Raw genomic sequence first — 22,898 nt, 5'->3', positions numbered from 1 at the left:
TTTAAGGTTTAGGGTTTAAGGTTAGGCCTGTTAATAAGCTGAGCCGGATAAAAAATCGGCTCGGGCTGGGCTCGTTAGTCAAACGAGCCCGAGCCCAAGCTCAAAATGAGGCCCGTTTAAACTCGAGTTCGAGCTTGGGCTCGAGCCCGAGCAGCTCGCGAGCCTAAATAGAGCTCGCGACTTAACCTGACCAATTGAGTTTGGGATCGGACGGTTGAGATCAGTTCCAAACCCTGCATCCGACGGTTGGCCCAACGCCCTCCTCTCCTACCATTCGGTCCATCCTCCTCAGTCCTCTCCCGACCCCGACTTGCTGCGGCGCTGCCCTAGCTCCTTCTTCCCCAGTCCCCACCTCCTCCTCCGTCTGTGGTCTGCCCGAGCTTTCGCTCTCCCCTCCCTCTCCGGTGGGGGCGACGATTTTCCGACAATTGAAGAAGAGCCGGAAGGGCTCGTTTGCGGGGAGCTCGATGGGCGGTGCGGTGCTTCTCTTCTTTCTCATCGTCCTCCTCCTTGGCGACTCGGTGAGTTCTCTCTTTTTTCCTCACTTCTCCTCATCGCGACGGGAATCTGGTTCTCCTCTTTGCTCCTCTACCGTCATCTCTTTGCTCCATCATCTCTCTGCTCCATCTCTTTGCTCCTCTACCAAGAACCTGTGGTTTGCTATTCTAAGGCCACTCATGACGATTCGATTTATAGAGAGATCTAAGAAATCTCTCTTGCAAGAAATGTAGGGACAATGAGACTTCTAACATCGCAAATGTGAAGGGGCTTCTTTTATTTTCTTCTTCCGAGTCCCGTGAGCAAGCCCACAGGCTTTCATACGATATTAGCCATAGCTCATGCGATATTAGCCATAGCTCACGCGATATTGGCCATAGCTCATACGATATAAGCCCTTTTTCGCTTCCGAGTTCCCTCATCCGGCTGTCCCGAGAGGAACCCTAGATCTGGAGAAGAGCAGACCCTGTCCGGTTGTCTCTTCTTCCCGGATCGATCTCCCCCTTCTGCACGCCCGCGAGTCTCTTCGGCGTCCGGCGACTTTGGCGTGCTTCGTCCCTTCTCCGGTTCTCCCAAGGTATGTCCCTCCTCCGAAACCCTAGGTCTGCAACTTGCCCTAGGTCCCTTCTTCGATTCTTCCTCTCATTCATTCTCCATTTCGAAGGGCTGCGGCGGTGCTGCGGAGGAACCCTAGATCTGGAGAAGACCATGTTTGGGGATCGATCTCCCCCTTCTGCGCGGTATAGGAAGACCATCACGCTCGAGGTTGAGAGTAGCGACACCATCGACAACGTCAAATCCAAGTTCCAGGATTTTTGCCTTCTCGTTTTCAGCTTGCTCACTCTAAAATAATGCCAAATCAAGTTTCTTTCTGAGAAGCCTCACAGATAATTGTTACTCACCTTTCTCTAAGATACACTCAAATATTGAAGAAAAACTAATGCCTTGCGTTCTGAAACATTTCTTTGAGATTTAAAAGAGCACATGCTCAAAGTGTCTATAGATCATATTTTAATAGATAAGGAGCAAATGACCTAGACAGGGCTAAAGAAATTCTAGCAGAGAGAGAAAGAAAGAACTGGCACAGTAGCCGCAAGCTCTAGCTTTTTGCCATCTAACTTCCGTTTTGAAGCATAAGTAGAAAAATAAGCATCAAGTTTAACGCAAAAATATAAAACAGGGCTCCAGATTTAGGAGGGAGAGAGCAAGAGCCCGTACCTGAATGGCACTGCTGCCATAGTTTGGCATCCGTCGAGCAGCATGGCCATCGGACAGCCGTGAGAGACTAATGGCAGAAGAGTATCGAAGAGGGATGTCGGGAAAGAGGTATTAGGTTAAGGTTTTGAAGGAGGAAGAGGAGCAAGAAGAGGAGGCATCGCGGCCAAGCGGAAACCTGCAGGAAGCCCGGAGAAAGGGGGTTGCTACACGTGCGAAAAGAAAGTTCTTAACCTCCTTTCTCCGGGCTTCCTGCAGGTTTCCGCTTGGCCGCGATGCCTCCTCTTCTTGCTCCTCTTCCTCCTTCAAAACCTTAACCTAATACCTCTTTCCCGACATCCCTCTTCGATACTCTTCTGCCATTAGTCTCTCACCGCATCATTTTCTCTCCCATTTTTAGGGTTTTCGATCACCATTACTCCTTGAAAGGCAGAAGATTGACGAAAAGGAGGACATGGATCGAACAAGGCTGTCCGATGGCCGTGCTGCTCGACGGATGCCAAACTATGGCAGTAGTGCCATTCAGGTACGGGCTCTTGCTCTCTCCCTCCTAAATCTGGAGCCTTGTTTTATATTTTTGCGTTAAACTTGATGCTTATTTTTCTACTTATGCTTCAAAACGGAAGTTGGATGGCAAAAAGCTAGAGCTTGCGGCTACTGTGCCAGTTCTTTCTTTCTCTCTCTGCTAGAATTTCTTTAGCCCTGTCTAGGTCATTTGCCCCTTATCTATTAAAATATGATCTATAGACACTTTGAGCATGTGCTCTTTTAAATCTCGAAGAAGTGTTTCAAAACGCAAGGCATTAGTTTTTCTTCAATATTTGAGTGTATCTTAGAGAAAGGCGAGTAACAATTATCTGTGAGGCTTCTTAGAAAGAAACTTGTTTTGGCATTATTTTAGAGTGAGCAAGCTGAAAACGAGAAGGCAAAAACCTCATTACAACTGTTCTAATCTCGGTGTTATTTGGTCCCATTAGCCTATGATAAGCAAATGATGATGTTGCTATTTGAATTGTGGATGGAGTAATTGTTCATGGTAACTTGCATAGCAAGAAAGGAAGTGCTGATGCCTCCTTAGGTATTGGAATGGCTTGGCGAATATGTTGGCAACTCAACCATTTGATTTGAGTGCCCCTTCATCTTCAGCATAACTTATTATTTCATTGATATAGCTGGACGGCTAGATTGTCTTTTTAATACAATACTACAAATTTTGATTAGGTGCCCCATGATTATTTGCTTATGTATAGATTAACATTCTGTTCATTGATTGAACAAATTACCAAATTCAGATTATGGCAGGAGGGATAGCTTTGAAGGAAAACTTTTAGGGACAAATGGTACAATAGTCACGGGAGGTGCTGGTTTACTTGAGTAACTAGCCTATCGTTCTTGAACATGTAGGTGCTCCATGATTATCTTCTAGTGTATAGGTTGTCATTCTGTTTGCTGCTTGGACATATTTGCCAATTTCTAATGATTAGAGAAGGGATACCTTTGAAACAATGAAAAGGCTGACATTTTAAGGTTTGCTGGTACAAAAGACATGAAAGATGCTAGGTTACATGATCAACTAGCCTTTAGAATGAAACCTTGAATATAAGGAAAATGCTGAAGTATTTCTTCTGGTTCTTTAGAATAAAGCTGATGCAAAATCATACCGATTATAACAAAATTGAGTTTGTATTATAAACAAGTGTTTTAACTAAGGATGCAGTTTAGGTCTTCTACACAGTGGAAACTTATGTTTCCATTGCATTTAGATTTAGGATGCATGAAACTTAAATATTCCCATTGGAGAAGGGACTAATGGAGAGACGACGGACTCCTCACCGCATTAGGCTTATCGTGCGTCAGGATCAATGTTGATGGCTTCCTAGAGCAGGAGTTGATTGAATGGTCGGGGAGTGCTGCCATGCCGTAGATCTTCTTGAACAAGAAGCTTCTCGGGAGTTTGATGGTGCTCAACTCTTTGAGGAACAACATAGAGTTTGATAGGAGGTTGAGAGATGACTAGTTAAGGATGCTTGGAGAGCGCATCGAGGGCACTGGTGTCACTACAAGAATTTATACATTTAGCAATAAAATAATTTTGTTGCTAAAAAATAATTTCGTCGCCTATGGTATTTGGCGATGAAAAAAATTTCGTCGCTAGGTTTCGTAATTGATGCCCCATCGCTAAATGTCTTCTACGATGAAATAGAGTAGTTTATCACAAAATATTCAATATTTTATAATGAAATGAATTTTGTCGCTAACATATATATATATTTCACGACAAAATAGTTTGCCACTAAAAGTATGTAGGTGACACTGCCAAAACATCTATTTTATCAAGAAATATCAGCTCCAAGGGTCATATGCGCTATTTTTTTTTGCTACGGAAGTAATTTTTTCTGTGACGGAAGCACTTTCATCAAAAATATTTTAGTAATAAAATTTTCTTTGTCCTAGAAAGATGGCTATAGCGATGATACTATTTTGTTGCTCAAAATCAAGTATTCTTTCTGAGAATGAGCAGGATATTATCCAATCAAATCCATTTCTATATTCTTTCCGAATTCGATCGAATTTGGATCTGGATTTGGATATATGCTTAAAATTTTAAATGCGGGGAAGAATTTCTTATATATATATATGTACACCTATACAAAGGATTGAACCAAGGATGGCGGAACTGCCTCGAGTCGCCCGATTCGTAGTGTATAGTGCTGTACAAGCGGCGGATGGGATGGTTCCAAGGAGTAGAATGAGAAACTAGCAGTGGAGGGGTTGCTATAGGGGGTGAGGGAGAAGGAAAGAGAGGGAAAGAGAGAGAGTGGGGGGAGGGAGAGAGGGAGGGAGGGTGGCAAACGGTCGATGAAGACCAATGGAGGGCCGTGGAGCCGCATAGAGGGGCAAAGGAGAGGCTCCGTCTCTGATTCTTCTGTTTCGATTGAAGTAGGGATCTTGAGGGGCCTTTTTTTTTCTATTGCGACGGGTAATTCATACAACACATGCATGGATATACTCAAGAAAGTCAGAAAACAAAATATCATGGAGCTCCCGAGGCAGCTCTCCATCCCCTATCGACATGGTACTGCCGGTGTGGTTGGCCACACATTGGACCACCCAGTCCGCAACTTCATTGGCTTCTCTAAATACATGCTTAGTCTGGACAACTCTTCCATCCCTTATCATCATCCAGATGTCACGAAGCATTGGATGGTCACCGACAGCGACCCTCGGACCCCTCTGGATTCAATTGATGACCGTGGCTGAGTCACCCTCCAAGATGACTGAGCTAGCTGATTGCACACGCTGAGCATGTCGAAGACCCGCCCAGGCCGCCCTCAAGTCCGGATCGAAAACTGTGCAATCGAATAACTGACAGCCTCCTGCTACCACAACCCTGGGGGGCTTTTTTTTAACTTCAAAAATTAAGTGAAGTCGGCATTAGGGTTTAGGGTCTAGGATTTTAGGATTTTGGATTTTGGCTTTAGGATTTAGGAGTTTAGGGTTTAGGGTTTTGGATTTAGGGTTTACGATTTTAGGGTTTTAAGGTTTTATTGTTTAGGGTGTAAGATTTTTGGTTTCGGTTCAGGGTTTTAGAGTTTAGGCTTTAGGGTTTATGGTTTTAGGGTTTAGGGTCTAGGGTTTCGATTTTAGGGTTAGGGTTTAGGGTTTAGGGTTTAGGGTTTAGAGTTTAGGGTTTAGGGTTTAGGGTGCTAGGGTTTTTAGGGTTTAAGGTTTAGAGTTTTTAGGTTTTAGGAGGTTTAGGGTTTAGGGATATATAGTTTTAATTTATCTCCGCTTTTAGATTAAATTTAGCATTTTTTCGATCCTTTAGCAGATTTTTGTAGAACAATAAGATCCATACTTTCCATATTCCATATGAGGATCTTAGATCATTCATGATGCCACCAGGCCAAATAGGCTCTTGCGTTGTTATGTTGCCCCCCAGCATAGGGAATATTCATCACATTAATAACGTTTGGAAGCTTCCTTCGATACGGTTGACCCCCAACCCTCGTGATACGTACAAAGCTATTATATTTTTGCTCTTCACTCTTGGGCAAACGATCAGAAACTAATGTCGCCAATGATTTGTTTACTTCACTAGCGATCCTTTGTAGCTTACTATGACGGACAATCTTGGGTTTTGGCTAGGTATTGATTGAAATATCCCTCGATAGTTTGGTCTACTGCAACTTTGCTGTTGTGACTTCTGTGATACCTTGGTCAGTAGATTTTGGGGTCCTAATGCTATCATCTGCGGCTGTTATCTTCTGATGAGCTAAAGTCTCCATCTCTGATTCTTCCTACATTGTAGTACTTTAACACGCCGCTGATAAGCTGATTCATCCATCACAAGAATAGCCTTAGCTGTCTTTACCGTAAAACTTGCTGAAATGTACTATGGCTTTGCATATCGACCTTCAACTATGGAAACAAGTCTTTCAAACCGTCCCTCTACTAAAGCTAAAGATGTGGTTTACCACTCCAAAAGTGGCCTTATTATAGTGGCCGCGTCTTTGCAGCTGTTTTCGTAGCTTCCTTTGATAGTGGCAGGGTGACAACTATGCAGTTGTTCCACTATAAGTAGTGTCACAATGACTACGCAGGTCCCACCAAGCGTGCCAGAAAGCTTGTTGACGCCCTTTCTATCCCATTTTGGATGAGCCAGGAAACTCGAGATTCTAGAAAACTTGATTAGTTGGTGGAGAGCGTGCAGCCAAGCCTGGTTGGGTAAGGTTTATATGCATGTATGGAGGTGCCACCGACGTTGGACTAGTTTTGCCGTCCTTTTCATCTTATTCTGAGTGAGCTAGGGAACTTGGGATCCCAGAAAGCTCGTGGGTGTGGGATGATCCTTTCTTTAAAGGAATGGCTAATGTAACGTATGGATGTTGAACTTTCTTAATATTGATGGATAGCAGTACTATTGCTACTTTCCTCCCAGAAAGGAGAGAGAAAGGAGGGGGGTGGAGCAAGATGAGTCAATCAAGCTTTTCGTATTCATATCATGCTATACTTATCGATAGGAAGGTTTGATTTGGTTGTTGATGTGGCTTTCCTTTTCAAAACTCTAGTTTCATTTTGTTGCTTATGTTTCTTTTCAGGCTATGTCTATCTAGAGTTAAAGAAGAGAGGATGGGCCGCCCCGAGCCATGTGTCTTATTTGCTCAATCATTTGTTCATTCTCAGCTTGATGAATATGTCGATGAGGTCAGACAGTCTCTCTTATTAATCTTAAGTTTGCAGAATAATAGTCAATATTTTAGTTATGGAATTTATTTTCTTTTCCAATGCCATCTTTCGTTGTTTTTTGAAGCTATATTTGGTTGTTCTTTACATGCAAACTCCTGGTTCTCTTGGATTGAAGTTTTCTTGGAAAAGGTATTTGGTTGTTCAAAAGTAGAGAGGTTCTTTGAAAGTGAGATTTTTTGGAAAGTGTTTGGTTGTTTAAAAGAATGGATGCATTTTTCTTACAAAAAAAGAAACAATAGATACGAACAGTCTGTTTTTTGGTTAGGAAAATATACAATTTTGAGAGGACTGACCCAAAGACCCAGTCTGATGCAGAAATCTGGTGTGGCGTAGCCTGTTGATATCCCCCTGTGCAAAATATTTAAACTAAAATCAGAAGAACGATTGCTGAGTGCGATGTCAGAATGATGAATTCGGAAAATCTCACTCCAAGTAGAAACTTCCAATACTTTGATTTTGGGATTTCCTTGATTTCAACACATTAAACACCTTAGCGTAGAAAATTACAATTTCCATTTTCAGAAACCGTGTAAGATCGCTGAACATTGTAATCTTGCTGGTACACCAAAATGCACTGCGAACATTTCTTTTATCTTTTGTGGAATCAATTGTTATTCTCACTACATAATTCATGCACCATTTGTTCTATCTTTGTTTCACTTTTGTCTGTATCTATAAGGATTTGCTTGATAGTTTCTATGCGCAAATGCAAGGCATAAATTTTCTTGAATGTTCAGCAGGACAAATGATGTATACATAAGTTATGAAGAAAGTGTGAATATTTTCTGAATATTAACTCTAACAGTTTACTTTTTCTTGTTCAATACTTTTAATGATGTTTTGCATATCCATGCAGGTGCTGTTTGCAGAACCTGTTGTCATAACTGCTTGTGAGTTTCTTGAGCAGAATGCTTCTCCGTCTACACCAAACTTATCGCTTATTGGGTATGATTGACAGCTTTTTTCCCCTTCCATTTTTTTCAGAAATGCATACATATATGATGACAGTTATTCTGATTAAAGTAGTTTGATGACTTTTACCTTGTCTTTTATTTGTTAATCTGGAGTTGGAAAAAAGATATGGTTCTTCTTAGGAAAATCATATGAAAGGAAGGGAGCATGCGAAGACGTTCTATGTAATGTGGTCAAAAGTTTTCATTTTATTAACGGGAATAAATATTATAGCCTTTTGCCATTTGCATCATCTCATCAAGACAGTAACCACATGTAGCTGCATTCTATTTTGTTTGCATCCATAACTATGATGTGCCAGTCTGAAAGTTTAAGATGGTGATGGTAACATATTTCTGAATTCTGATCTTTGGTGTAGATTGGGTAGGTCATCTCTATTTGATATATATTTAACCTGAAAAGTCATTGAGTGAAACTTCTGCGATTTTTGGCGGTATGCTGGAACAAGGTTATCCGGAAAATAAAAAAGAAAAAAGGTATTCAAGTGTCATGCTTGTGCTACAGAATGGTTGATGCTGTATCAAATACCATGCGAATATTGCATTCGCTGGCATGAAGATTTTCAAACTTGTGAAGAAATATCCGATTGGTCTGCTAGGGTATTTGATGGAAATCATGCTTTTTTGAATGCAAGTCTGTGCATGCATATGCTTATGAGCATCCAGAACATTGTCTAAGGAATTTAAGAACACATACAAAATATATTTCGGCATTGATCCTTTGAATTATATTTATTTTTTATTTGTTCATAGTATTTATGCATAAAAGGTACACAGCATCTGAAGAAAAAAAAACAAAATAAAAGGTACACAGCATCAGAAGAAATAAAAACAAAATAAAAGGTACACGGCATATGAAGAAATAAAAACAACCTGTAGTGGCCAATCTATTATCTGCTTATCATTGCTGTCTTTGTCATCACCATCATTCATGTAGTCCTGTATATTAGGAGCATTACATGATGATGGTATGTAAATGCATTTCGATTGCGTGACAGCAAAGACCTATAAAAATCAAATGATAGATTGCTGGAGACTAGACAATTCAGCTTGAAAGTTGCTTATCTACCTAAGATAGTGAGAGCACAACTTAATTATCTTGCCACTTCTCTGCTTGCTCATGAGTTGTGGAGCTTATCTCATCACCATTTATGTGGAAGAGTCATCTCCCCCTACTGCTACAATGGGGACATCTTGGAACACCATGGGGTTATCAAATTTCAGTGTCGCTGGCAATCCCTGTTTACCCTTGTTAGGTGGATGAAGCTCATGGATCTTTTGTTGAATAAGCACATGGATCCTTTGTTGAATAAATCCTCATAAAATCAGTAAAAGTCATAACCTCATAAAATGTTAGTATTGTCATCTTCGACGAAGTTATCACCTTCTCCGTAGTCATTCAGGTAAACTGTGATATGGAAGACCTTTCTTTCATTTTTGATATTTTATGGGTATTTCAACTGGCAAAGTCTATGCGTGATCTTCATCTCAACGAGGACAATTTTTCTAGATTTGTTTTACATGGCTAATTTTGAAGGGACATTTTAAAATCATTCTGAATGTTGCTTGTGTTGGAAAATTTCTCATGCAGCGCGACATCCCCTCCTTCATTTGCTTTGGAGGTTTTTGTCCACTGTGAAGGGGAGTCACGATTTAGGCGTCTTTGCCAGCCTTTCCTCTACTCACATTCTTCATCAAATGTTTTGGAAGTTGAGGTAAATTCTACACTGCCTTCTTCTCTACTTCCTCAGTATGACTGCCTAATCTGTCTGAATATCTACTTCACGATTCACACTACAGGATAGCTATTCATGTTAGTATAGAATATACTAAGAAACTTTTCATGAAGAACAATTGGCTACCGATTTCCATGAAGCCAAAGATTGTGAATAGAAGAAGCCAGCTGGCTGTGTTTTAAATTTTTTCTCATGCATCTCTTAACTGAATGCTCGTTCATTTGCTTTGTTTTGAATACCATATGGCCTTATGTTTCAGAGTTGAGGAGAAATAGTGTCTATCAAGTCTGGGAACAAAGATCCGAAGAGAGTACATAAGATAGGTTCTTGGTTTGGAGTTTTATGAGTAGTACTCTTTGACTATGAGAACAAAGAGCACAACAAAATGTATTGTCATACCGAAATTGTTCTTTTAAAACTACGGGTGGAGGAAACTTGGTTAAGTTCAATAGTGAACATACCAGCTATTATCGAGCTTTTTTCCTTTCCCTCTTTGTAGAATGGAAAATTAGAAGTGCACAATGTTGCTAATAGCACTTGGAGAAATTAAAATTTCAGTTTTTAATGATGGTGAAGATTGAGTTTGTGAGAAGTTTCAAAAATGCTTTATCAAAATACTATTTGCTTGCTCTGATGACTTCTTGTGGAAAGTTGGATTATTATGCTCATTGCCATCTCATGCATTGATGAAGCGTTTGATGGTTGAGAATGCTATCGAAAATCATTTATGCATTTTGCATTTCCTTTGTTTTGTGAAGAAGTCCATGCAAATTATTGGTGTTTTTATTGAGTTGGTTGTCGCATTATTTAGAGGCAAAATACTTCAATCAAGTATTGGGTCTTGAAAATGGGATGTTAGAAAACCAAGTATATCGATGGATGCCGAGCGCGTATATTGATATTTCTATATATATATATATATATCTTCTTAGGCCGGTTTTGTAGTTTGACATGCTTTTTATGACTATTTGTCAACCTAACGTCAACTCCCAACCTTTTTCCATTTGAGCTTGGAACTCTCGTTGCTGATATTTGTTGATACTAATTCTCGTCTTAGACTCGTAGGAAACTTATTATAGGATCGATACTAAGCTTATGTCTTTTATGCTATGGATGATATTCATAAAGATGTACTGTGGTGTATATTGTTTGTAGATGTTATGTAGGTTATTGAGAAAGAAAACAACAAGATTAATGCTATTCATGTAAGTATTAGAGGATATGATACGACAAACAAAAATATATGGGGCATAGTTTCTGGGAAAACAAAAACAAGCATGAGGGCCTTACAAGTTTGATTGTCTAAGATACCTTATATCGATCAGATTTGTTATCTAGGACCTGCTGTGCAAAACAATGGCAGATAGATAAAGACATGTAATACAATTAAAGCTGGTTGGATGAAGTGGAAAAATGTGCTTTTTGTGTATTGTATGGTTGACTTATAACTTGGCCCCTTAAAGAGGAAATTGTAGAATGATATTAGAGCATGCAATGTTGTATAGCTTAAAATGGTGCACGACTGCACATAATGACGTTTTGAAAAGACAAGATGGACATAGCAAGAATGATAATGCTAAAATGGACGTGTAGTAAAAGTAGAAAGAATAAAATGTGAAATGGGTATACTTGAGGAGCTGTAGAGTGCGCGCAAATTAAGGATGAAATGATGGAGAATCAACTAAGTTGGTACAAGCACATGCAATAAGGGGGGGATACTTTGATCTTGGTTGAAAGATATGGGAAGAGGAGGGAAAGTCCTAGGGTAATGGGAGCAGAAGTTGTGAAAAACGATATGGATAAGCTTGAAGTTACATTAAGATCAGCCTAAATAGGAGACTGTGGCAATTGACGATTCATAGAACTGAGCGTAAATAGGGGGTACAAGACTTGAGACTTGATGCTTGTGGCTCTGTTTTGTGTATCTCTACCTATTGAATTGGTTGCATTTGCTCTGGAAGATATAGGGAGGTTGTGGGTGCTCCATTGATTTGTTTGGGGTGTGGATGATTGTTGTATCAAAGTATTAGGAAATTACCACATGTTGCTTGAGAACTATTGTGGAGAGATGTCAGGGAAAATTAACATCACCAAAAGATTTGCTATTCTGCCTACATCAAGGCATGGCCTTGAATGCAATTATGATTGTTTCGCTATGATGATTTCATCTGAATCTTTTCCTCCATACTTTCGCGAATAATATTTCACTTGAGTTGGTGTTGGTTGGATGGATACGGTGTGTGGGGGTGTGGTTTTCTCTACGGCGCAAAGAAGATTAAGGATTCTAGGTTTAATAATATAGAAGACTTAGTTTGGTGCCAGGATTGAGGTTGGGATGGACAATCAACTTGTCAATTTATGAGTGTTCACTAGCGAATTAGAAATCTTGAGTTCGAGCTTGTAGTTGTTTTTTGGAGGAAAGAAACAGCATATTATAAATCGTACATAGTCATTTGACCCATAGGTTACCTCTACAACAAGTACGCTAGATTTACCTAGAGTGTCAAAAACAATTGAAGATTGCTTTGGGAGAGAGAACTCAGAGTCACACGTATTAGGCTCTAGATTTGCCTTCTGAGCCTCTTGAACAAGATTGAAGTAGCCTGGATGTGAGTCTAGTAGTGGGATAATAAGTGAAAGGGTTGCAGGATTAACATTTCTGACCATCAATGTTAAGACTCCTTCCTAATTCTGACTTAGAAATTGGTTGTTGTTTCCTAATTGAAGTTGATTTCTTGTTTTAACTTGTTTAAAAGTCCGTTGCTCCAAATCTTGTATTGCTAGGCCAAAATTAAACTGTTTGGTGTGTTTGATGTTGGTTCTATCTTCGATTGCAAAAGGGGTTTTATTTTATTTCTTTGGAGGTTGTAATATTGTAATAGATGGCCATCATTAGGGCCTAGCTGCCTAGTTTGCTCTCATATGCTGTTTGACATCCTAGGGAGTGTCCAAGAAGGTAACAGGGACTAGGCAAGTCGAATTAGAACTATTTTTAAGGACAATCAATTATATCCTAATTTTTCATATGCTACATTAATATGTATTTACTCATATTAGATGCGGATGTGTGCCTGCTAAGCACTTGGACACTTGAATACCCATGTCGGTAAATTGCAAAGTACTAGCTGTTTTTCATATTTTATAATTTAAAATTTGACTTTGATGTCTTAAACATGATTTGCCTAGGTGCATTGACTCTATCACATTAATGCTTGCATACCAAAGGTGCTGATGTTGTTACATTGATCAAAGGCTGCATGGAAGTTATCTGATTGCAATTTAGAAGAGGCAATAAGAAATTGAATATGAGGATCAAAGGGTAGGGATGTCAATGGCGCGGATTCGGTGCGGTTAGTGAAAAAACCGAAACCAAATCCGAAATCCACCATTGCTTCCCGAAATTGAAACCGGACCCGAACAGCTTTTGAAATCGAAAACCATAACTGCAACCAGAAAAAAATTGCAAAACCGAAACTGAAACCGAAAAACCAAAAACTGTTTAACTTTTTTTTATTCATTTCAAAATTTTCACATATAAATAACAAAATTAAAGATATGTTCCATAATTTCTATATTATAATTCATACCAACTCATCTAATAAATATATCCAAAAATAATGTGCTGTTCAAATTTGTCATTGAGTGGAATATGGGATGGCCCAGGTTATTTCATGAAGCTCCTAATTTGATTTCATCTTGAATACAAAGTGTATTAAGGGTATTAACCATCGGGTATTTTCGGTCAGGGAATTCACCAAAACTGAAACTGAACACGAAACCGAATGGTTTTTAATTTTTTTAAAACCATCACCGAAATCATCCCCATTTAATTTCGGTTGAAACTGCGTCGTTCGGTTCGGGGACGGCTAAAATATTCGGGTGTTTGTCCCCATTTACTTCCCTATCAAACGGAGGAAAGTAGAGGGAGAATTTACGTCTAGCATGATAAATTAAAATACTGAAGCATTAAACAGTCAGTTAAGCAGTTGAAAGTTATTTGTACCTGAGTTATATTCTCATATTGTGAATAAGGAGAAACTTGATCTTATTAGTTGTACATTTTTCGAAAATACATAAGAGACAAGGTTTTGGGTATAATGGCTGAACATAAACATAGCTTTTCAAGAATATAATATCTCTAGGTAAGGTGAAAAACTATAAAAATAAATGCATAGTTTGTCATTGAAGGTTGTCTCATGTTGACCAATCAGATTATCGAGATAAGAGGGAGACTTTTTTTTTTTAATCTGTTTTAAGCATACTATGCACATGTACATGCATGACATTTCAGGTTGTATACCAGCCTGAAAAGAAGTGAGATTAAATTAAAAAGCACATGTTTTGAAATCCATTTAGGTAATGTATTAATGTCGCTTCAATCAATAGATTAAATAACTGAATGAATGCAGCATTGCATGGTATATTTTCAATGGTAAGCTCCATATGATCTTTCAAACTTCTAAATGAATTAAACTATTATCAAACACTTGAATAGTTGGTCTATTTCAATGGTAAGCACTGTCTAGCGAGTTAAGCAGGCTTTAGATGTTACTGTTATCTACAAAATTGTTTGCTATATTATAAGTTTGTTTGCACGTAATACGTGACTCTTCCTTATTCATACATCAAACTTAGAGATTTAGATCTTGTTGAATGCAGTGATCCTGGTATTAGAGGATTTCACATATTTAAACACATAATAATGTTGCTTTCTGTTGATGTTGGTTAATTTTTTTTATTGCTCTTATGTTAAATCTCTTGGTTTTGGTTATTACTCTGGATTATTCATATGCTTCATTGACAACATAATGCAGGCTATAGTTACAAATCATTTGGTATTAAGGGGTAGTTATCGATGTCTCACTCTTGTTGTTTATGGAAACACTGCTGAAGATCTTGGACAATTTAACATAGAATTTGATCTCGATACTTCTCTGGCAAATGTGGTTTGTTCTCCATCAGAGGCGAAGCTTGAAGACCTGCCACCAGCATTGCACTCGGCTAAGATGACATTCAAGGAATCCATATCTTCCCTGAAGTCCTTGAATTTTCTATTTCCTGAGTTTGACATTCCACCAGAAATGAAACAGTTTTTGCTTTTAGCTCTTAAGATTTGTCAAGTTTCTGATCATGAGAACACAATTTCTAAATTAGCAAGTTCTGTTGTATCAGCTGTTTGTTCATATGCCACTGGTAGCAATAACAGCTTCCCAGTCTATTGGGACCAACAATTGCTGAACGGGTTCACTGATAAAAGAAAAGATTCCCAGCAATTTATTAATGTTCTTTCTGAGGCTAGAAAAGAGCTTGTTGAACTCTATGAAATTCATTCTGTAAGGAGGGGTACTCAGTTAATGGAAGATGGAATTACTCTTGGATCAGTGGCTGAGTTGCCTACTTCTAAACTGCTAGTTGACATGTTTAATCAATGTTTTCCATTTTTCAGGAAATTTTCAGTTGATGAGCTACCGTTGCTTTCTCAGGTACATCCATTTGGTTCGCAAGTATTTTGGGTTAGAATTATGTTTGATCAATGGAAAGGCATGTCCATCTATTTCTCTTCCAGATTTGTGATGTATCTTACAATTATTATTTCTTTCAGATAAAAAACATGATTTTAGCATGGAGCATTGTTCTTGTCCTCTGCTCTTCACGAGAGAGTTGCTTTCATTTTGTTGATAATGGTGGAATGGAGCAAATTGTTGATTTATTTTGTTATGAGGCACAAAATTCTACAGCTATCACATTAATATTGCTTGGTATTGTGGAACATGCTACTCGGCATGGCATTGGATGTGATGGATTTCTGGGATGGTGGCCACGTGGAGATGAGAATGTTCCAGTTGGTAAAAGTGAAGGTTATTGTTATTTACTGAAGCTGTTACTGGGATGGCAACGGCATGATGTTGCCTCTCGTGTAACCTATATCCTACACCGTTTGCATTTCTATGAGACTGTCTCGAAATTTGAGGTTTGTTACTGCTCGTCAAAAACATTGATCATGCGATTTTGGACATTTTACTTACTGTTACTTCTGACCCTTTGTTTTTTTTTTGTCTGCAGGCTGCAGTGCTATGTGTATTGGCTAATCTTTCTTCTGATTTCCATATTAGTACTGATGGAAGTGAATCACTTGCTGCCGCAAATTCTAAGCTCAAGCAAATTCTGGTTAGTTCTGCATTGATGGCTTTTGTGGTCAGGCTGCAAATAGGTTTGGTTGGTCTTTGGATTTGTTTGATCCAGAGGCAACCCCAACCTGTTTATAAACTACTGTTTCAAGTTGATGATTCTACTACTAGGATACAACAAGAATGTTGGTTTAAAATAGGACTCATCTATATCAAAGTCTGTCCCATATTTTTGAAATTCGGTTAGAATTGGTTTGGATTTGAATAATTTTGGGGTTAGGAGTTTTTTAGATATTCATAGTCGTTAATTAGATTACACTACAGATCTCTCATGTGGGTAATAAAGTATGCATCCAACCTATAACTGAGCAATTGATTAAGCATCAATTTTGATAAACACTCGTGACAATTTATCGCAGTATAAGTCCATCAGAAAATTTCGCATTGTGGCTCAATATGATGTCATGTGATGATAAACAAAGCAGTATACTGCTTAACTCATTGCAATGCTAATGGATCCAAATGAAGCCTGCATTTTGGCAATAAATAGGGCGATTCCTTCGTAATGATAATAATAATTTGTTCGTTATAGTGATTCAATAACCTATTAACTGTATTTTAGCGAACCATTACATTTAGTCTGCTTATTGGGCAAATTTAGCATGTATGTACAAGTCACATCAAGAATTGTTTGGTTGAGGAGCTCCCTGACTCATTTGGTCCATATCTTTGCTGGAGTTTGGTCCTGTTGAGTTGGGATAGGCATTGAATGTTTGCAGTTATAATACGGTCTTGTTCGGCTGGGGGCTGGGTTGGATCTTGGGAAAAGTAAACTCCATGTGTTTATGCGTGTTAAGCATGCATCTAATCATGTGCATGTCAATGTGGACATGTGTGCAAGCACCTGCATGCGTGTAGTGTGTACCTATTATACTGTTTATGTTAATTGTTATTTTGTATCCATGTTTCTGTGCAATATTTTGCTGACAAGATTTGATGCAGAAATTGATTAATATGTTTGGACCAATTGAAGATTCTTCTCCGTTGGCTTTTGCACAAAGATTATCTATTTCTGGCCAATCAGAGGGTCTGTTGTCTTACAAAGCAACTGTCAACTATATTACAACATGCAAGTATAGTTTTGCTAGATGGGACATCGACACATATTTGTTATCTCTACTTAAGGTAATCATGCTAATATGCCTACTGTCTCAAATTCCTGCATCTTGAAAAACCTATCAACCCTGACTTGTCCATGGAGTGTGGAGACAGCTTGAAAGCTCACTAGTTTGTGAAAAGTGCCATAAATTCAGATTATGATGTGTTTTCCCCCCAAATTTTGCCTTGCTTAAGCTTAAGGTTTCTTGTTCAACGCATTTCTACTTTGACATGGCGAATTCTCCAAAAGAAACAACTTCATAATAAAATTTTTAGATCTATATAATATACCTTGTTCTATTTCTAAGCTGCGAGTTTTAATTAAATCTAGAGTAAAAATTGCAAGCATTTACTTAAGCGTGCCTAAAGATTGCTTATTGTGCCTTGGTAGAATTTTTATGCTGTTCTCAGTCTTTTTCTGGTTAAAATCTGTGCACCTATTATGGTTCGGTATACACATTTTGATTTAAATTGCTATTTGGAATAACAGTTTGCTAAATCAAATTGACCTTGTCAAAACAGGAAAGAGGCTTTTTTCCTTTGTCAGCTGCTTTGTTGTCATCGCCTGTACTACGGTCAGCAAGTGGGAGCACAGCAGACATATTTATGGAAATTGCCACATCAATTGAATCCATACTTCTCTCTCTCCTTTTCTATCGTTCAGGTCTTATTGTTGATTCTCTATCTATTGATTCCCCGTTTTCTAATGATAATAACCAAGATGACATCAATAAAATCTGCTTTTGTTTACCAGGCTTATCTTTCTTACTTGTTCAACCTGAAGCAACTGAGCTCATAATTCTTTCTCTTCGAGATCCTGAAGATACAAGTAAGAAAGAATGCATGGCTCTTAGGCAGGCAGCTGTTTTTTTGTCAAAGGGATTCTTCTGTCATCCACAGGAAGTTGGGATGATCATAGAGCTCCATCTTAAAGTGGTCAGTTTATATCACATACATACATACATACATGTACGTTTATGTAAACGTGTATGTAGAACTAAGATTTCAAGTTATTGTCAAATTCAATTTGTTTCAGCAACAGAACCGAGCCCTGATTTTTGGTTTTGCCGGTTGTGATTAGTTTTGGCCAAAACTAACTAGTTTTGGCCCAAACTAACTAGTTTTTAGTAATTTCAGTTGGTTTCAGATGAAAATAATCATGCATGCCAAGTATGTTGGTTTAGCGTTTTTAAGTCAGTTTGAGAAAAATTCTTTACTTCTTTGAGCATGCTTAGGAAGTCGCATCAATTTCGAATCATTTTCTTTTTTTGAGTTATAATAAGGGATTCTAACTCATAGTGGCATTTTGTCGATGCGAGTTACTTGTTCAAGTAATTCTATGATTTCCAAGTCTTATCTGTTATTCATCCAATATCAGTTGAGTATATCTCAATAATTTGCCATAGCCATAATCATTTGACCTTTTCATAAATATTTGGGTTTCGTTTTATGGACCATGATTTACCTATTATTCCTATTTAGGGAAAACTCTGATGTTATTCCAAGGCTCTTCATATCCTTCCACACAACTCTATCCATGTTACTTTAGGCCTTTCCCTCCCTTTTCTTACAACCTTCAGCCCAAACTAGAGTACATTTTCACATTGGAGCCTTCTAAGGTTTTGTTGTACATGTCCATACCATCTTTATTGATATTTTTTGACCTTGTCCTTAATTTGCAGAAATCTGATAGCTCCTAATATTTTCATTTCTTAATCTATTCCTCTATATGTACCACACATCCATCTTAACATGCTTATTTCTACCACACTGGACTTCTTTTCATGTACTTTTTTTTATTGCCCGGGACTTTGAGCCTTACAACATTGGATGCCTTACTATTGTTCTATAACATTTTCCCTTGAGTCTTTAAGGTATGCACTTCATGTATTATCTTCCCATTATTTTGTATAGTAGATCTTGAATAAGGAAGCCGGTCAACTTGTGGTATCTTTTGTCCATCAGTCTTCATTTGTATTACATCTTCATGTTCATTTTTCACTAAATTTACATGTCATATAGTCTATCTTTTTTTCAACTAGTTTTAAACCCTTATCTTTTCCTCCATAAATCCAAATTTGTGTATAATATAGTTCTCTTTTCATCCATCAGCACTATATTATCTGCAAGTAATATGCATCACAGTATATCTTCGTAAACATTAGTAGTCAGTTCATCTAAAACCACTGCAAAAAGATATGGTTTGGTGTTGATCATTGATGCAATACCATTTTAATTGGTTAATGTCCTGGCATGTATTTTTTAAATTATTTTAATATACCATTTGTGTACCCCCTTCTTAAACCACCCAAAATTACTTTTCTTGCTACCCTATCATAAGCTTTCTTTAAATCAATAAAGGCCTTTTGTAGACCATCTTCCTTTTCTCTACATTTGTTATCAATTCTACACATCTGTTTATCAATTATTCTTTCCCATAATTTCATAGCGTGGCTTATAAGTCTTCAAAACATATATATATATATATATATATATATATATATATATATATACATGCTTATAGATATACAAAAAAGGAAGATCGCGCGTGTGTTTATATATAATATAATATGTACTATAAAATATATAATATGATATATGTAACATAATATATATAATATGTGTAATATATCTATAAAGAGAAAGAGAGAGGCTTTCTCAATACGTTCAAATTGGCACGTAGTTGATAATATGAATGAGTGAAGCAGAAAAGATGAAGAGATTAGGATTTCTGCATATAATTGATATTAATCAGAATTATAAATATGAGATAGAAACCAATTGCTTTTTATTCAGGACTCTGATTTTTAATTGCATAAATATGCTATTTAAATATAAGAAGCATTTTGTTAAGGCTATTTGGAATTTTTTTTGGGGCAAAGTTTGAAAACATTGAAAGCTATTTTGAGTTCAATTCTATGAAATTCAAGACAAAGTTAAGAAATTGGAAAAAAGAAGATGAAATTGTACACTTTACTCTTTGAAACATAAACACACTTACAAAATTTATAATTAAATTGCTATCATAAAATTGAATGCCATAGTACACTTGAAATTTATGTATAACATGATTTTTGGACATATTAATTGGTTTCAGCATGCTTTTAATTTTTAATTTCAAACTTTTAGTTTGTTTTTTTAGTTTCAGACGTTTTAGTTTGAGAACAGCGATACAGCAACACTATACATTAAATGATTCCAAAGGAAACAAAATTAAACTATAATATTATGTGATATGCTCTTTCTCGGATTTTTTTATTTTTCAATTATTTTTCCTAATTTCACTTTTTTCCTGATTTTGTTGACTGAACTCTGAAAGTCCACTTTACTCTTTGAAACATAAACACACTTACAAAATTTATAATTAAATTGCTATCATAAAATTGACTGACATAGTACACTTGAAATATATGTATAACATGATTTTTGGACATATTAATTTGTTTCAACATACTTTTAATTTTTAATTTCAAACTTTTAGTTTGTTTTTTAGTTTCAGACTTTTTAGTTTGAGAACAGCGATACAGCAACACTATTCATTAAATGATTCCAAAGGAAACAAAATTTGGCCATAATATTATGTGATATTCTTTTTCTTGGATTGTTTTATTTTTCAATTATTTTTCCTAATTTTACTTTTTTCCTGATTTTGTTGTCTGAAACTCTGAAAGTCAGAATGGGAATATTAAACTTGCAATGGAATGTAGAACCTTGCATACAGTGCACACATACAGTAATGCATATTTACATTAATAAGTATATATAGACAGATGGAGATGGATTTTGATCCTTCCATCCTATGCGGTTCTTCTACCTATTTGTTGTAATTTTGCCTCACTGTAGGGGACTGCTATTGATCGCTTGCTTGCAACAACAACTCATTCTGACGAACTTTTATGGGTACTTTGGGAACTTTGTGGCATTTCCAGGTAGATTGATCTGGCATTATATTTTGTTTTTGAAAGTTAAATTGCTCGTGAAGCATCTAGAGCTGATATGCAGGTCTCATTCTGGTCGTCAAGCGTTGTTAACTCTGAGCCATTTTCCGGAGGTATTGTACTTGATTTCTGACCTGCAGGAACATCATTGAATTTTTACCCAACTGTTGTAGTTTACATAATTATGCCGACTATGGTGCTGCAGGCAATATTGGTCCTTCTAGACGCGTTGCGTTCTTTCAAAGAGATAGAGCCAAGTGCTATGAACAGCGGTAGAGTATAAGTCAATTTTTGCTATAATTGTCTAATTCAGTTCTACTCCTTCACTCTTTTTGGCTCCAGCTTGGTGGCTCTTTGTTTAATCTGTGCAAATACTTATTGAGAGTTCTGAATTTCAGGAACTCCTCCGCTGAGTCTTGCCATCTTCCATTCAGCAGCAGAGATTTTTGAAGTCATGGTCACAGATTCAACTGCATCTTCTCTCAAATCATGGATTGGACATGCTGTGGAACTTCATAAGGCTTTACACTCTTCTTCTCCAGGGTCCAATAAAAAGGATGCTCCTACAAGGTTGTTGGAGTGGATAGATGCTGGTGTTGTTTATCACAGAAATGGGGCTGTAGGGCTTCTTAGATATGCTGCCGTTTTAGCTTCTGGTGGAGATGCTCAACCAACAATTGACGTTGAGAATGTTGTTGGGGATTCAACCAACACTTCTGATTCTCAAGTTGTGGATAATCTACTTGGAAAGTTTGTCACTGATAAGTACTTTGATGGAGTCACACTCTGCAGTACCTCTATAGTTCAATTGACAACAGCATTTCGAATTTTGGCATTTATTTCAGAAGATGCAGTAAGAATATTTTTCAATATTCAATCAATATAAATTTCTTATGTCGACCTTTTTCTTTTGATTTTATACAATTTCTGATCATTGTTTTGTTGATGCAGGCTGTGGCTGCCTCTCTTTTTGAAGAAGGTGCTGTTAATCTTGTTTACGTGGTTTTAGTCAATTGTAAATTTATGCTTGAGCGCTTGTCAAACAACTACGGTGAGTGCTCCATGCTGTTTTTTTTTGACTTGACAAGTACCATCTAAGCACTTATTCCTTGATATAACTCCATCAATGGAGGGTTGGCATGCCATCTTTAAACTGTCATCTTGCTGCCTCTTCAGTTGATTGTGGATCCTAGCAGAGTTGTGCACCAACTATATCTCATTTGAAGTGTTGGATCTTGGATGTTTATCATACAAAAAGGGTCTTAGGTTACATAACAATTGGAGAGATCACATACAAGTATCAGATAATTAGGTCAAGGCTGATAATCATGGTTATCGTTATGATTACATAATACTTATCAGCTATTTGGGATAGGGTTTCTGTTTTCTCATTTTATGAACTTGGTATTTATTGCCATGACACAAAGATTGAGATAGATAATCTTCTCTTTCCTGCTTTGAAATTCCTTTGACTTCTGCGTGGTTGGCATACATGGTTTTGGTTTGAGTTTCCTCCTACTTTGTGCATAAGCCACAATGGAGTGACCATTGTATTATGGGAGAAGGCTGCCAAGCTACTCTTGCAACTTGATGTTGAATCTAAGGTTGTCTTCTACTTGCCATGAGTGGATTAGTTTAAGGTCTGCTGTATTGGTGCGATGATTTGTATCGGTTAGCATGCGATACAGTACGATACCAATTCGGTATTGTACTGACACTTGGTATGCCATGGCGTACCCATGACTAGTACATCATTTTGATTTTTTTTTGTTTTTCCATTGTTTTTCAATAATTTTTTTGGATTTGTACTTAAAAATTTTCTTGGTTTGTTGTCCAATTTGTTATTTTATCCTTATTTATTTTATCATGAAATGGAACTAGGACTTGTCCAACCTATGTATTTATAAGTAGAAATATATACAATATAACAAATTGAATTGATTTTAATGCATTTAAAGTACAAAATATATACTGACATCTAAAATTTGGTGGAGTGTCGATATG

At 37.4% G+C, this 22,898-nt stretch overlaps 1 protein-coding gene across 2 annotated transcripts in view; it reads left to right on the top strand.

The window, feature by feature from the left end:
- Positions 1–215: 215 nt before the first annotated feature.
- LOC103707792 (protein virilizer homolog) overlaps positions 216–22,898 on the top strand; it is a 53,599-nt gene continuing 30,916 nt past the window's right edge. For both annotated transcript variants that reach the window (XM_039129543.1, XM_039129542.1), the window contains exons 1-15: positions 216–521; positions 6,816–6,921; positions 7,820–7,908; positions 9,526–9,649; positions 14,485–15,153; positions 15,273–15,641; positions 15,734–15,838; positions 16,801–16,983; positions 17,479–17,620; positions 17,711–17,892; positions 20,800–20,885; positions 20,959–21,007; positions 21,100–21,166; positions 21,293–21,747; positions 21,846–21,945. In XM_039129543.1, coding sequence (XP_038985471.1) covers positions 6,847–6,921; positions 7,820–7,908; positions 9,526–9,649; positions 14,485–15,153; positions 15,273–15,641; positions 15,734–15,838; positions 16,801–16,983; positions 17,479–17,620; positions 17,711–17,892; positions 20,800–20,885; positions 20,959–21,007; positions 21,100–21,166; positions 21,293–21,747; positions 21,846–21,945 — 2,695 coding nt within the window. In that variant the 5' untranslated portion in view covers positions 216–521; positions 6,816–6,846. The remainder of the gene's footprint in view (positions 522–6,815; positions 6,922–7,819; positions 7,909–9,525; positions 9,650–14,484; positions 15,154–15,272; positions 15,642–15,733; positions 15,839–16,800; positions 16,984–17,478; positions 17,621–17,710; positions 17,893–20,799; positions 20,886–20,958; positions 21,008–21,099; positions 21,167–21,292; positions 21,748–21,845; positions 21,946–22,898) is intronic.

This window comes from Phoenix dactylifera, chromosome 8 (assembly GCF_009389715.1).
Source record: "Phoenix dactylifera cultivar Barhee BC4 chromosome 8, palm_55x_up_171113_PBpolish2nd_filt_p, whole genome shotgun sequence".
NCBI lineage: Eukaryota > Viridiplantae > Streptophyta > Magnoliopsida > Arecales > Arecaceae > Phoenix > Phoenix dactylifera.
The sequence above is the reverse complement of the archived record's forward strand: the minus strand, read 5'-3'. Positions and strand labels throughout refer to the sequence as shown.